Below are 16,247 nucleotides of genomic sequence, written 5' to 3' on the forward strand. Positions count from 1 at the left end.
TTATTGCTATGGTTAACATATCTAAGACTAGCGCAATAATGAATGGACTTTTGCTCACACCTGCTTTCATAATAAAAATCACGTCATCTTTCTAGCTACGATTAAAATATTCACCTGTGTAAGTTGTAGCTGTAAATTCCAATATATTCCTAACCAAGTTCGGTGAAGTTTGGATTACGCAAGTCATAGGTATCTGGTTTGGGACCTGAACCCAATTCCACTGTTTATATCAGACGAGTACTTTCACATTTTTACATCACCTTGTTGAGCTTATAATTGAATGTTGTATACGTAATTCACTATAAATTCCGCCTTAATAGAATTTAGGCACAATTTGTAGGTAGTAAATTATCCACTTTACGAATATGTCAGCGTTTAAGTACGTATACTAGTACAAATGTTGTTACAATCAGCTTTTTATTATTGCCTGTCCTGTTACTTTACGTTAGTTTAGAACCTAAACTTAGAAGACCTAGACGGTGAGTTTTGTGTTTTGACTAGTCGGTTGTTCTTGTTGTGTGCTGAGTTACAGCAAGTTGTTGCGTAGGTGGGCGAGCGCGGTACCTGATGACGGCGCGCGGCGGCCGGCTGCTGTTCTACGAAGGAAACACCTACTTCATCAACTGCAGCCGCCGCCGCAGCAGCGTACGCCAGCTCTGGTACTGCTCCTCGCGCAAGTCCCGCAGCTGCCCCGCTTCTGTCCTCATCATGAACAACACGGTACTCGGCCAGGCGCCTATCCACACACACCCGCCAAAAATATCCAGCACCTACTTCAGTGCCAAAGACGGCTATTGCTAATGCTAATTTGTTAAATGCGCGTCAAACGCAAATTGAATTGAGCGAGGGGACGACCACAGAATGTGTTTTGGTAAGACGTCGAGTCGGGTCTGCGGGGAATTTGACAAGTTTTCAATGTTTGACTATTTTCGTGTACGTTGGGCGTCAAATAAAAAAAGGCTTGTCACCTTGAGCAGTTGTTACACCAAAGGGCTGAAAACCGTTTTATATTTTTAAAGGGGTTGTAATGTTAACACACTAATAGCGAATTGTCTACTTTTACATAATTTTGAAAATTCACAGACATGAATAAATCTAATGCTTTGTACGAAATCTAAAAATATATTGGTATTGGAAACAGTAGACAAATCGTTAAGTGGTGGTATAGACACGGAGACCTGATGCAATCTAGTCATAAAAATTAAGGAAAAGTAAAAAATTGGTTGAGCATATTACTCGCCAAACATCATGATAGGTGAACCCTGTTGTCTGTTATTAACGGATAGATCTGGAGCTTAGTAGAGAATTAATTAATGTGTCAGTGTTTTGTGCCAAATTGTTGCCAAATTGTCGTGATTCGTTGTTAGTGAATTCTATGTGTAAGCAAGCCGTAATCTTTGGATCCGTCCGCACTTGCGGAGTGTCAGTCAAAGCGCATTTCAAACTATTGTCTGCGGAGCAGATGCCTACCTGCTCGTTCTGGGAACTAACAAAATAAACGTCTAGACGTCCTGTCTTTAGACGCTTCTTCTATTTAAAATGTTTTTGTTGAATATTTCGATCGCTTGTAACGTTCTAGGGCCACAGGGCAGGTAGTCGAAATGTCATTGAACATTAAAATACTACTTTATTGAGTAGATGTAAGCTTTATTTTCACTTAATATCGATCTCAGAAGCTTAGCAGGCTGGAAGTAGTCACGTTTTTTGTTACTGTAGCCCTTATTTTTGTTACCATATCGAGAATGTAAAAAAAACAATACACCTGCTATACCTTGTGTAAGTACTTATTGTTAAGAAAGTATTAGGGTTCGTTTGTTTCCAAAAATTCAAGATATTTTAATGCGTTAACGGTTTGTACCTGTGCTTAGTCACTGTTCTTTTTTTTTTAGTTAATATTTTCTAGTTTTTATAAGATTTAACACGATGTTTGCCATTTATTTACTTTTAATCAGATAAAAAAAAAATACCGTGAAATTATCAGCACTGAGATTGTGTGACTGTCCCCACCAAGTTGTTTTGTAAAAACCGCGGCAGACTCGGGCTTTAACCTATGGGATGGCCGTGACATGATGATGGGTTCATTTTCAAGTATAAAGTAGGTAGTACCTGGAAAGCAAGCGGTAATTACGTAGGTTACTGTCAACGTTCCCGATCTACATACTTATTGTACTGTCTACTTAGTCATAAATACATACGTTGGTTTTTCCTGAACTAGGTACGTGATTATTACTACACATTATGTGATAATATACAGCAAGTTTTTTGTGCATAAATTACTTAATTCCCAGCGTAGGTCCTAGGTGGCTATGGTTAATGAATAATTAATTTGTTGTTGTTATTGCTAGATTTAATATATTCCTTCCAAAGTCCTGTTCGAAATACACATAAATTACTCGTGTCGAAGTGAACAAAGTTATTTTCCTAAGTTATAACTGTTACATATATAAAATTATAAAGTATCTACAGGATGACTCTATAATTTTCAGTTTAACCCCTCTATGTACCTATTATGATGTCAAAACTACGTTAAAGTGTTCCGTAACTCAGGATCACTTGGTCCGTCTGTCCGTGTATCAAGACCTTTTTTTGTCAGAAACGTCTATTGTTTTCTATTTTTTAAATTTTATTGCTTTGGGCCGTTAATATAAAATGAAATCACGGCATCAACGAAGACTTACATATGAGCCTATTTATATATGTTATTTGAATATGAACGCTAGCACCTTATTACAGCAAGTATCAAGCTCTGCCGTTTTTGGTGTCCGTCAATTTATATACTTATAGTGTAAATGTAAGTGGTGAGTCGACGTATCGGAAGCGGATGGCCTGCGCTGGTAAACATCTGTGAGGCGCCGCATTACCCAGGTAGTCCGTCCCGTTACGGTGAACAAACTATAATTAGTGCGTGCCGCCGTCATATTCTAATGTTTAATACCATTGCTGTTTTAGTCAGATGGCTCTAAGTATCTGCATTGTTTGACACTTCAATCGGTGGCTTACATTTAATAGTAACTGTAAAATATGTCTGTCAAAGAGTAACGAGACGATTACGTTTGATATTGTGTTTTATTTTTGTATTATATTTAATTAGGAAATTGTTATTATGTTATTTATTATCAACTACCTGCGTCGAGTGTTTTGTTATTACATTGTGAATTCTGTCAAGGAATTGCATTCAAATACTTTCTACCTTGTTCAATGGATAATGTTGTTTTACTTTTATAACTACCTACATATATTTTGTATAGAAACTCTACCCGTCTAATAGATAAAATATTTGTCTCTTTAAATAAGATTATATTATTATTATGTTTGGTTTTGAACTTTACATTGTAATATTTGTAGTGAATGTTAACTGAATTTTGATCTCATTGAAACTTCTATTATTACACCGACCTAATTTTACATTTTGAATGTTGTTTCATTGATCCCCAGTTTCCCCTCTGCTAAGGGCTCGCGATGCTTATATTAAATATGTATGTAGGTACTAGCGGAAAATTTGCTCTAACAAGAATATGCAAACAATAAAATAGGAAAGGAAAGCAAGGAAGGAAAGGAAAGTCAGATAATTGCAGCTGGATGGAAATAAACATAATTGCCTAATTGAACTGTTGCTGCTTCCGTTGTTGATTGATACGTGCTAGTATCGAGATATATCTTGTAATATCTCTTCTAATTAATCACTTTCTTAACAGATAAACTCGGGCAATACGCCAGTTGAGAAAAACCACCACCTGAAATTTCTGCAGCTTCCAATAGAAACGGCCAAGCATAAGTTTCGACTATCGGACTGCCAAGAACGCTCGATATGTAGACAGTTCCTACAAAGTTCAGCCGACAGCCACGCGACATGCTCGCATCTACTTGATTCAGAGAAATCTATAATCGCTGCAGTTAAAAAGAAGTAAAGTAGGCATGTTAATTGAGAACACATGAGTAGCTCCGTGAGAAAGCGGCGGTTATTATCAATATGACGACTACTCTAGAATGTTCGTTCACGCTGAATACATCTACGTGTTTATTTGTTGACTAGAAAGAGACTTGATCTATTTTAGCGCTTTATCTATTTTTATTACTTTCACGTTTTGGCACCGAAATATTTTACGAGCTAGAATAATAGTATGCTCTGGTGTCGCATGCAAATAACCTACTAAACTCTGTTACTATTTTGCTGGAAGGAAATAGCACACATATAAAAAGAATTTATTTACATATAAAATAATCTCGACGTAAACTACATTTTAAGTCTTGATTTTTTTATAGTCAACAAAAATTTTATTTTAGAAATAGTAATTATGTATTTTACTATTAATCTGTCATCTCCCAGGATAACAGGATCAAAGGAATTTGGGCACAAATTTGTGCCTCTGGGAGAGGACAGGTTAAATGTGTGATATTTCATGTAATTTTTTTGTTTTTGATTAGAAAAGAGTTAAAAAGTATTTTGGCCATTGCATCGGTTTTAAAGTATCAAAGAAATGTAAGGATTCTTGACATAATTCAGGACCATGCATTCGAGATAGGAAAGGCTTTACTTGGGCGGCGTCCATCAAAAGCTGTCCCTCTGGATCAACTACCTACACGATCTCGCTGGTGCCGACAAAGGTAGGTACTCAACTGTGCTATATTATAATTATGTCGGTTAATCGCACTATCATTAACATGTCAGAATTCTGTTCATAGTACTCTGTAAAGATGCAATTCTCCAATTGTGATGTGATAATACGATTAAACCAATGTAAACTTGTGAAAGTGACAACCTGAAGTTTACTAACTGTAACATATGTAGATATTGCTTCCTACATACGTGAATATTTCATCGTATAAAAGTACGCGATAGCTTAGTGGATTAAGTTATGGCCTTCAAAAAGAGGATAAAAGGTTTGAGCCCCAGAAAAAGAAATCCAATGTTGTGTGGGAAGTTTTTGATTCGTAGGTTAGGTACTAGGTCCACGTGCGAATTATAGCTCAATCCTCATTCTGTGAGGAGGTATGTACCCAGCGGCGAGGCATGTGTAGACTGGAGATGACGATTATGAAAAGTACGAAGTTTATATCCATAAGAGCACGATACCACATTTATCCATACACGTAGGTACCTACAGTCAAGTGCAAAAATAAGTATCTATTCGAACCACTCAAAAATATGTGCCTTATTGTGTCGGAATAAGTTTGAATAAGTTCATATTTTTACACTTGACTGTACCTAATACCTACATACTAGCTGTTTTAAATATGACGATATCGACATTAAACAAAATTAGGCAAAGCACAGTCTCATAACTTGTCTTATAAACTAAACTACCTACACCTACATTAAACCGGTACGATTCAATCTTGGTTAAAGGGCGTATAGGTAGAGTCATTCACGATGACGCGTGCCGTGGTTCTTATTACAATGTCATTAATGTCTAATTTTGACAAAATCACGCGTCTTCGTGGATGGCACTAGGTATATCTCTCCTGCCCCTCTACCGGTTCAAGGCAACCGACAAATGAGGTAGGTACTACGTTAAAGCGGCGACGCTAGCGCCCTCCGTCCGCGCGGAGCCCTACCACACTATTACAACGAGCTCGGGGGTTTTCCCTAACACGCTGATTAAATATCGCGCGTAGTTTCCGGTAGATGGCGTTAAGAGTCGAAAGGTAAGGTTCATGTTATGGAATAAAATATAATTATGTGAGCACCTTACTAAATCGATTTGATACCTACCTACTTCAAAATGATAATGTTTTGTTAAAGATTAGAATTCAAGTAGGTAAATCAGGTAGGCGGAGTCAAAAATAGAACATAGGAATGCGCCTGAAATTAAATAGTTCAACTTTGTGAAAACATAAACAAAGAAAAGTTTAAAATTTCTGTATCCATACTAATATTATAAATGTGAAAGTGTGTGTGTTTGTATGTTTGTCCGTCTTTGACGTCGAAACGGAGCGACAGATCGACGTGATTTTTGGGATAGAGACAGTTTATGGGCCAGAGAGTGACATAGGCTAATTTTTATGCCGGAAAAATGCACAGTTCCCGAGGGAACAGCGCGCGATGACGAATTCCACGCGGGTGAAGCCGCAGGCAAAAGCTAGTAAAAAATATTTTAACTAAAGTTTACTGAAATTATCTTAGGGCTTTCTTCGGTATCGTCAGTCACGCATACTATACAAGTAACATTTCAGAAGAAAAGTTTTACTAGTACTGTGTACTAGGGGTGCTTTTTAGTGTGTGAATAGATCTGTAATTAACCTACTACAAACAACAGTGGTATTAACAACTCCATATTATTTCTTCCAACAATGTAGAGGTAGGTCAACCAGACTAGACTGTCAATCACTGATTGTAAGTCTCGTAGCAAAATAGCGTTTACAATGATGTACGAAGGCATTGCGAGGCAATTTTTGAAAACATAATTATTGTAAAATGGAGAAACATTTTGTTAAATTTGGAATGCAAGTGGAGTTGGAAAAAGTCCCAGTTCATTTTTAACAACTAGCATTTTTTTTATTCGGACGGTAGATATGGAGCTACACAGCAGTACTATTTAATAACCGACGCAAAAAGAGGGGTGTTATAAGTTTGACCGCTAAGTGTGTCTATCTGTCTGTGTGTCTGTCTGTGGCACCGTATCTCTTAAAAGGGTGAACCGATTTGAATGCGGGTTTTTTATTTGAGAGCAGGTTTTCTAGCGATGGTTCTCAGACATGTTTCATCAAAATCGGTTCAGCCGTTTTTGAGATATTGAACTTTGAAGTGACAAAGTCGGGGGTTTTCCAACTTTTTGTTGGTTAGGTTATTTCACATACCTATGTCATTTTTAATTGGCCCCAGTATTCCCAATATTAGAGCCCCTCGTGAATTCCAGGCGCCCGGTTCGTGCTGTCGTGCCGCGGGAACCCCATGGTCCACGTCGGAGGGTTCAACTTCATCCGGGAGCGGAGCCGCGGCCTGCGCACGCGCTGGGTCTGCGGCCGCAAGCGCCGGCTGCAGTGCGTCGCCACCGTCACCACTATCGAGGACAAAGTCGTTAAGATGTATGGGTACCACAACCATAGCTAGTACCGTCAACTTATTAGGTTTATTAATGTCTATTACGGTGGTGGCTTTCCTTTATGACGCTATGAAATAATTTAGACAAGTGAATGCCATCTTAAAGCGCCTAAGATATAAAGGAATAAGGAGGAGGTTCTCGATTTCTATGCATTTAAATGAATATTAGGCAAAATATTTGATTATTGTTTTAATCATATGAAGTTATTTCCCATGTATTTAGTTCAATTCCATCAAGATGAGAGATTAAGATCTATAACAAAGAAATTCTTTTGACTTTTAAAAGTGCTATATAAAACAACTAAAAGCCAACATAGCCAAGTTTTTTAAACAGAATTATTTACGATGTCTTCCTACGATTAAGTAGGTAGCTACAAGTAGTCGTCCCGTGTATTCGTAGTTATCTACTGCCGTCCCTATTAGATACATAAAAATGCTTGGTTAGTTGCGTGATGGTTTACTGTGAATATTAGGTATAGGTATGTAGTTTATCAATAAATCATACAATGAATTGTTCCGTAAATGTTAATGGCATGATATATCATTGCCATTGCAGCTATACACTTCAGCAGCTATACACTTCAAGTACTTACATATACTTCAAGTATACTCGTAAGTAATGCAGATGGAAGTAGCTCGTGAATACCTTATATGGATACCTTCCGATAAAAATAAAGAGACGCATGATTTATGATATGTAAAATATAGTATAAGTAAATGGTGCAGGTAGCTTTACTAAGATTTAAATGAACTTATCGAATTGTCTTATTTTTAGCTCAATTCATTTTTTATTTGTTCAATATAAAATACTCGTACAGTTGATAGTTTACATTCTCAATTTTACGGCCGGTTACATTGCACGACCGTACGTCGGTGTGTTCTTCGTATTAATAGAAAAATCTTAAAACTTAGACCACCGTGCGTCCTTACCTGGCGCAACCAAGGAGCTAAAAAAGTCTTTTCACTTCTCATGCTCGTAAAGTTGGTGTTTATGCTGGATCTAGGCGACATAAAATGACTTTTTATGCACTAGTGCATAAAATAAAATCTTCGTCTAAGACCAAGGTAATTAGGTGTCAACAGCCACAAACAAAGAAGTTTCTTTATATTTTTTAATACATTTTTTATTTATATGTAACTAAAAATCAATCAAATCAATCAAAATAAATCACTAAAACTAAAAAAAATATAATTATATAGTAATGCATGAAAAATAAAGTTTACGTAGTGAGTGAACAATTGTTTTCACTGTTGCTATTTCATTTTCTCCTCTACGTGTCTATCCACCCTCGCCGTACCGGCTCGGGTGGCTATATGAACGTCTTGGGTAAAATGGCTCGTTTTATGCTCTTGTTGTACAATCTACTATTTCAACTAGGCGACCAAGGTAGCTCTTCTAGCCGCGTCTTTTTTCATGCTCTGTACGCGACCGAGCTAGCAAAGCTGAACCGATTTGCTTTTGCCCATAATGGAGGACTCGCCCACAGGGTCTTCCACGTCCAAATTCTTCCTAAAAGTCCCCAAGATCCTTTCGTCCACTAAGAGCTTTCTTTCCTTCAGGTTTAGCGTTCAAGCTTCACATCTACATAGATTGGTCTGGCAAGATTGGTCTTATAGACTTTTGATTCTTCTGTCTATTAGTTTAGACATTCATATTTTTAAAAGACTGCTGTGCAAGTTCTGCAGTGTGGGTGTTTTAATTTAATACGCACAAATACTTATATACAAGCACTGGATGCTTAAAATTTCCGGTCGGTCAACGCATGTTGTCAGGATCAACGTTTTATACCGACAGTCGGCCGGTAAGATACCATAACCGGCCTAAAAATAGGTAGTTATATTTTTAAGGCTGATATTTACAAAGAAGACGGACCATTATTTTTACACATTGGTGCTTTATTCATATTTTTAATGATACATTGGTCGACATTAGATCTTTAAGTAATAAGAATGACTATTTACATTTTGTGGTGTTTAAATTTCATAAGTATTGACGAATAGGTAGAAAATGTAAGTTTAAAGAATTTGTGTTTGTTTAAATCTTTAATTACAAAAAGTATGCTCTCATTGTATGTAAATGCAACCTAAAACTGTGTATTAATATGGCATAATTTCTAAATATTATTTGCGTAATATATTTTTCCATCGTGCCTTAAAAATGTTGTTATGTACTCGTAGTAGGTACCTACTTAATTTTTTTTATTGTATAGTCAGCCAGTAGTGTTTATTATTAAGTAACGGTTATGAAGCAACGTTATCGTGACATGGCACATAATTTATTTTGTTTGTACAAATTAAAATTTTGTATTTTTAAACCTTAGTTTTTTTGTTGAATGATTCACCTATTATGATTTTTATATTTATTTTATTTCCAAATTCTCGTCATTTACTAAATTTTTGATGCACTGAAGTTTTCCTATTCCTAACGATGTCATCCTCACGTTTCCTATTATCGCTATGTTAGAAAATATTGCAAAATGGGATTTTAAGAAACGACACAGATGAGGCAAGTGTTATCATATTTTCTCTTTTCTTAAGGTGCTTATAAAATCTCAAAATAAATATGTTCATCTTTAAGTCTTCTTTATTATTTTGGATGTTTGAAAAACTTTTAAATTGATTATTTTTATTAGTACTTAATAATTAAAGGTAATGGTGCGTTTTATACTTATTAATAGTTCAATGGATTCGAGTTATAAATGAATTTTTAGGTGTATTAGTATATTTTGATCTTGCTATAATGTTAAAACTAATGACATTTTCTGAACATTGTGAAGAAAAGTGGCGAAAATGACGCGCACTGGAAGCGGTGTCCTTGTCGAATTGGATGCAGAGGTCACTGGCATGGGAGCGTGGGAGCTATATCCACCATAAAGACCTAACATACTGACAGATGCTTAAGCGAATAAACTTTTTCACATTTTTAATTAAACAACATTTTGCGTCTATATTCTTCTACTGTATAAAGAGCGGCAAAAAATCTGACCCTCAAATGTATCCACGCAGTAAGTAATAGGTATTTTGTATAGAGAGTGGGCCAAATTTTGTGCCGCTGAGTATATATCTTTATTTACACTTATCTATACCGGGGCTTGTTTATTCTTCCGTATGTTTGTTTGTATGAAGGGCAAAGTTTATGTAGGGTACAAACGATGTTGTGGACTATAGCTACGAGTATGAACTGAAACAATTACTCTACTCACCCGCGGTCTTATGATAGCTATGGATTCATTGATTTGGACTTCCGCACAGTAACGCCTGATTTAATAAATTAGGCTAATCAGCTAACTATGTTAAAATAAATATGTCAAAACTTTACCTAACTACCTCCACAAAATAAAAATAAGTACCGAGTTTCTCTCCAAAAGTTCATAAAAGAGCGAATTATAAGTAAATACTAACATCGTAACTAAACATACAAAGTCTTTTATAATGTGCGTGTTTTATTTGTTTTTTATTTTATTTCAGTTGCGACGGTGAACATGTATCAAACACGCGGACGCTTATTCAGTTTCCATGACTTGGAGATTGTGCTGCACCAGTGTTCCAATGATTAGGATAACTACGATCAGTATTATTCCTGGTTCTTTTGCCTCTTACTTATTGTGAGTCTCAGTTGGTAAGGGCTTTCGTTTGCAAGTACGGTATGAGACTGTATACTGTTTAAATAGTTAGTGTACGGCAAGAAGATCTCTCTCTTTTTAGGTAGAGCGGCGGCGCGCAGTGTGCGTGTTGCAGCAGCCGCTGAGTCGCGTTGCTCCGAAGACGAAGGGCTACGGATTAGCCCGAAACATGTCGAGCTAAACTCGATTTAAGACGTGAGTTATCCGGGTCAATATATTTAATATGAGTATACAGGCTCAAGTCAAATTTAACACCATATTGTCTCTTAACTAGACTAAAAACAAAATATCTAAGTATAACTCTTTTCCGATTATCTTATTCCGTAACGATTGTCAGTCATAATTGTTGTAAAACGGGGTGATTGCTGGGGAGTAGGGATAGAACTACTAATATTTTGTGTTCTCACTTGCTTCTTAAAATTTCTGGCTCAGCTTGGTCTAAAAGTAGTTTAGCTATATTTTTAGTCATATTATATCTCCTTTTTTTTGTTCCTTCTTCTGACCCCTCTACGGGGTGAGCTGGGATTTCCCTATATTTCAGTGTTTATTGTTTAAACTATGAAACTGTACGGCAGATAATCACTATTTAACAAATTCATACATATGGTACATTTTTTATCTATAAAAACCAACTTGCCACATAAGAGAATATTTTTTTATCGAGCTTTGAACTTCAAGTTTGTCCCTGCTCACCCCGTTTTACGGTACTTAAAGTTTTTTAAAAGGAGAGAAGATAATTGCCATTAAATTTATGCACTCTATCACTATAGGTATTGCACATCTGATCTTCACTAAGTCTATGTAGATGTGCATAACGTAGCCCGCGGCACGAATGCGTAGCGCCGACCGTTAATTTTCGCGTATGTGACAGGACGTACGCCTCGCGCATCGCTCAGTCCCTTGCGATACAGTCATATTTATAATCAAGTTAAAGGCATTGCCATACTAATAAATAACGAAATATTATGTAAAACAGAATGTAGCTAAAATACGAAAACTCTACATATATAGACAACGCTGCAGGTCTTTTTAAAAAAATGCTCACGTTATCAATATTAATTATTATGTATAAGGAACTTTTCTGGTCTTTGTTGTGACAATAAAAATAATAATTAGGGTTTGTGTAAGCAAAAGTACGACAAAAGTCGTTTGTAAATATATCGAGATAACAAACACCATAATTAGTCAACTGCTGAGTGAGGTTTAGTCGTAATTAGAGATTACATCTGTTTATGTAAAACTAGAGGTAAGGTTCCTAATATGATATTATCAGAAAATTACCTGAATGAATTCTCTTGAAAATAAGGGGAACCTAAAACCATCTGTTTTGATATGATAATTTTACTGAGAATTAAAGTTGATTGGTTTTTTGCACGGTTATAGCACGCAGCACGGATTGCTGAGGACCTGGGTTCGATTCCCAGCGCTGGTCTCTTTTTCTGGTTTTTCTGTGCATCCATGTCTCAGTTTGTATTTTCGATATGGTTTTACGGGATACCCGTAAAAGTAACAAATTTGGAGTTGAAATAAAAAATACAAAAAGACTCCAAAAAACCAATCATAATTTGATTGCTTAGTAGCGACATCTCTTGTCTGGCTGAGCGGTTGGTTCCGAAAGAGTGTGACGTCTCTCGATGAGAGCGGAACATAGATGTCGCTAGTGCTGCTGCATAAGTAGCGTAGTAGAAATAAGCAACCTGAGATATGTATGCATAGGAAAAAATCGTGTCTAGATTCCTGTCCAGCGGTGGTGTAGGGGTTATAGCACGCAGCACGGATTGCTGAGGACCTGGGTTCGATTCCCAGCGCTGGTCTCTTTTTCTGGTTTTTCTGTGCATCCATGTCTCAGTTTGTATTTTCGATAATTAAAGTTGAGTTTTATATATAAATCCCAGTTGTGACATATTTAGGAGTTGTTTTGTTTTAGGAGTTGTTGAATTATAGATCTGGCCATTGATATTTTAGTGTTGTTTTCTCGAATTCGTAATTAATTTAATCACTTACAACATTTGTGTTCTTTTGGCGAAGGACAAGGAATCCTGAGCTTGAATTTTGTAATTTGCCGTATTACGAGTACGTTATGATCTGAAACTGCAAAGAAAATAACAAGTATATTATGCATTATAATTTTTTAGCGGGATGGTAATTCAAAAATGTGTTGATCTTTGTCTGTATCTGTGCCTGGAAGGTATTTAGGTTAAAAAAGTTATATATTAAGTGTGTGCCTGGATCTAGTGCTTCCATGCTTTAAGCAAAACCAATGTGACTCGATTCAATATGTAATATTGTAAGCTAGTCATAGCGGTACAATGAGTGTTTATAAACCAAATAAGTAGTTTTTAAATTTATGGTTAACATCATGTGATTTTTTTAAAGTATTACTGTAGAAGGTAATTATATTACGGGTGAATATTGCTTAGCTACTTTACAAATAAAAATAATTCGTTTACTAATTGTGTTATTTATAAATTTACTTTAGATTCTAGAGTTTCCTCAGTTAATTCCCGTTCCTAAAAATTTAGGCATCTCTTCTAGCCCAGAAAAATAATAATGTATATCCAGGATTTACTGATTGTTGAATTAACTTTTATAGAGTACCTGCTTGGTACCACAAAACAAAAAAATGTAACATTGGCTTCGGAGACATGACCTTGTAACCTATGAGGGTACGCTACACTAAAAAGTTCACGAGTTCCACTTTAAATCGGATGATGAAGCTTTTTAATCAGTAGCAGCGATTGTCGCATCGAGACTAGAGTGTTAAGTAATTAACTCGGATCATTAGTTTATATAATTTTCAGGACCGGTTATGATCCCGTCGGGTTTCGGCAAACATAATCTTCTGTTACTGAACGGGTACACGTATTCCTTGCACAATAGGACCTCGAATGGTAACCAGTACTACTGCTCCTCGTACCAGACGCAACGCTGCCGCGCCCGGCTGTGGCTGCTGAACACAGGCGGCTACAAGTGCAAAGATGTCCACAACCACCAAAGAACGTCTTATGGATATAAAGCCAAGCCCGTGTCCGTTAATCCCTATTCGCTTATATAAGATCGTTACACTATATCCAACCGAAGGGCTTTTTAAAGCTACAGGAGTTACCAACTGTATCATGTACCACGGTGGAACCTTTGTGCTAATAATGTTATGTTGAAGTTGAAGTCCCATCCTCTGGTCAAGGAAATCAGTGAAATTGATTTTGAAAAGGTAAAATAAATCTACACGAGAATAAAAAAAATGAAAATCTGCAAAAACATGTCAGATAGTTTGATATAAAACTACCCATTACACCGTATCATACCAAGACCGTAATAGCAACGTGTCAGGCAAAAATATATTCTTTGTATTGAAAAGTATGAGACTACGCCCACAAGCACGTTTACGTTTCCTAACCAACCTTCGCCGTCGCGTGGCATGTATGCGCTTGACATTTTGTTCCTGACATAGTCCTATTACGGTCATGGCATGATACGGCGTTGTGGGCAGAGACCTTAAGGCGCAGACGTGCAGTTCGCCTTTGGCTTTACGTTTGTGGTCACCTTAATAAAGACCGAATTTTTAAGAGAAGTTTCCCTGCCGGCGGCCGCGCGGCCGCGTTAGGTACTCGTTTGGGATATTGCTGTCTTTATCGATCGTGACATAAGCGCTCGCAGCTGTCCCCCCCATGCCTTCCGTAACGACGTCCGTAATTTATATCGAGATAGGCTTTTCAAGATTTGGACGGTTGAATTTTGGATTTCGTTGTCCTCATATTATACGAAAAGTATAGCACAGAAATCGATGATATTTTACAATCAAGATATTCATTATATTTTCTATGCCTCTGGTTTTTTCGGTTTTTGTAAAAATGCTTTATTAGTATGTAATTCTCGTGCAAAGTTGACATCTTTTTTTTGTCGACTTTTTGCTGTAATTCTGATATTACACATTTATATGAAAATCTGAAAAACCACAGGCATAGATAATTACGCCCAGTCCATACTTACTCGTACAAAATTTCATCTAGGTATTTCTGTTGCCTAGTTTTCAAATGAGACCGGGACTACGTTTGTATGGAGAATGGAACGAAGAGAATTCTCTTAAATCATTGTACATATAACTCTGAGGGACCTGTTTGACCGCTCTCTGATGTTTTATTTATTATTTATTTATTTATTTATTGCATACATGTTACGATGTTGCGATGGTAGTATTTGATAAAATATGTATGTATATAACCAAACCATAAAATAAATAGAGACGGAATCAGAAATACGTATTTTATTCACGAGCTTATCTGAGAGTGATGAAACATAGGCCGCTACCTACTCTTCCATACATTTTTTGTCACTATGAGTACATATGATTTCGCCGTTTCCAAACATGCAATATCATATGTCAAACATTTTACGTTTTTAAGATGCGTAGAAAATGTAACGTAACAGTATGATTGAAAGAAATGGACGTATGAGTGAGCGAAAAAATCTTCGAGTTAGGTTTGGTTTTGACAGTTTGGAGATGGAAATGAAGCCCAATTTGTAATGTGCAACTGATTAAATGAAAAAAAAATCTTGGTGACTTAGTTGTTTATTATTTACTACTTGGGCCCAGTTTCTCGAAGCATATAAGGCTAATAATATATGTGTTTTGATTCATTTTCTCATTATATTTAAGAGAAAAAACACTAATATTATTAGACTTTTAAGCAATAAGGCCCTGTTGCATGCGAAGAAATATACTAACAAACTCACTCACATTTCTAACAGTATAAATTATGGATTTATTTAATCCGACTAACGAACGTTCCTCCGGGATATGACGAAAGTAATGACATTTGAATTGAAATGACGCATTTCCTGGACTTATAATATAGCACACAATGCACACTCACTTTATTCAGTGTGAACTAATTCGTTGCAACTTTTTAGTTACGTGCGTAGATACATCGTCTTTTGCTTAAAAAAATTGCGTAAAAAGTTGTTTGAAGAATAAATCAACTGCTTTTGAAATCCTCCGTGAAAAACACATCATCCTTATATGAGAGTTTTCGAATAGAATAGATAGAGTTGAGTTGAGTTGTAGAGTTGGTGCAAGTCACAGAAAAGGTTGTAGATTGAAATATGCTATAGTCAAATCTATGTTATTAATTATTATTTCATTCATATTTTGCAGCACCGGTGATGATTCCTTCGCGTTTTGGCAAGCAGAACCTCCTCATGTTCGAAGGGTTTACTTACTCACTCCGTTATAAGACAGCTAATGGTGGGCAGTATTACTGCTCTTCCAGATTGACTAAGGGTTGTCGGGCGAGAGTGTGGCAACTGGAATCGGGAGAGATCAGACGCCGCGATACAACGCATAATCATCCACCGCCGTCCTACATCTACCGAAATGGCTCGTACCATAGATTATAACAAGCTCAGGAATATCAAGGTACAAATGTAATTAAAATGTACAGTTTTGAACGATATTAAAGATTACATTCTTGTAAAAAGAGCTTGTGGTATTCTTTTAATGTATGAAATATGAAATTAATCGGTTGGTGTTTATTGGCTGGTGGTTAAACATTTATCGTTTCATAAATATTACGTAGGTTATT

At 36.4% G+C, this 16,247-nt stretch overlaps 1 protein-coding gene across 24 annotated transcripts in view; it reads left to right on the forward strand.

Moving 5' to 3' along the window:
- LOC141434168 (uncharacterized) overlaps window positions 1-16,247 on the forward strand; it is a 500,735-nt gene that overhangs the window by 59,871 nt on the left and 424,617 nt on the right. Inside the window, exon 5 of one of the 24 annotated variants that reach the window (XM_074096523.1) lies at window positions 13,467-13,735. The exons of 22 other annotated variants lie outside the window; for them this stretch is intronic. In XM_074096523.1, the coding sequence (XP_073952624.1) occupies window positions 13,467-13,720 (254 nt within the window). In that variant the 3' untranslated portion in view covers window positions 13,721-13,735. Of the gene's footprint in view, window positions 1-547; window positions 817-13,466; window positions 13,736-16,247 lie in introns of those variants that run through there. One more of the 24 variants, XM_074096522.1, reaches the window with a different exon arrangement.

This window comes from Choristoneura fumiferana, chromosome 13 (genome assembly GCF_025370935.1).
Source record: "Choristoneura fumiferana chromosome 13, NRCan_CFum_1, whole genome shotgun sequence".
Lineage (NCBI taxonomy): Eukaryota > Metazoa > Arthropoda > Insecta > Lepidoptera > Tortricidae > Choristoneura > Choristoneura fumiferana.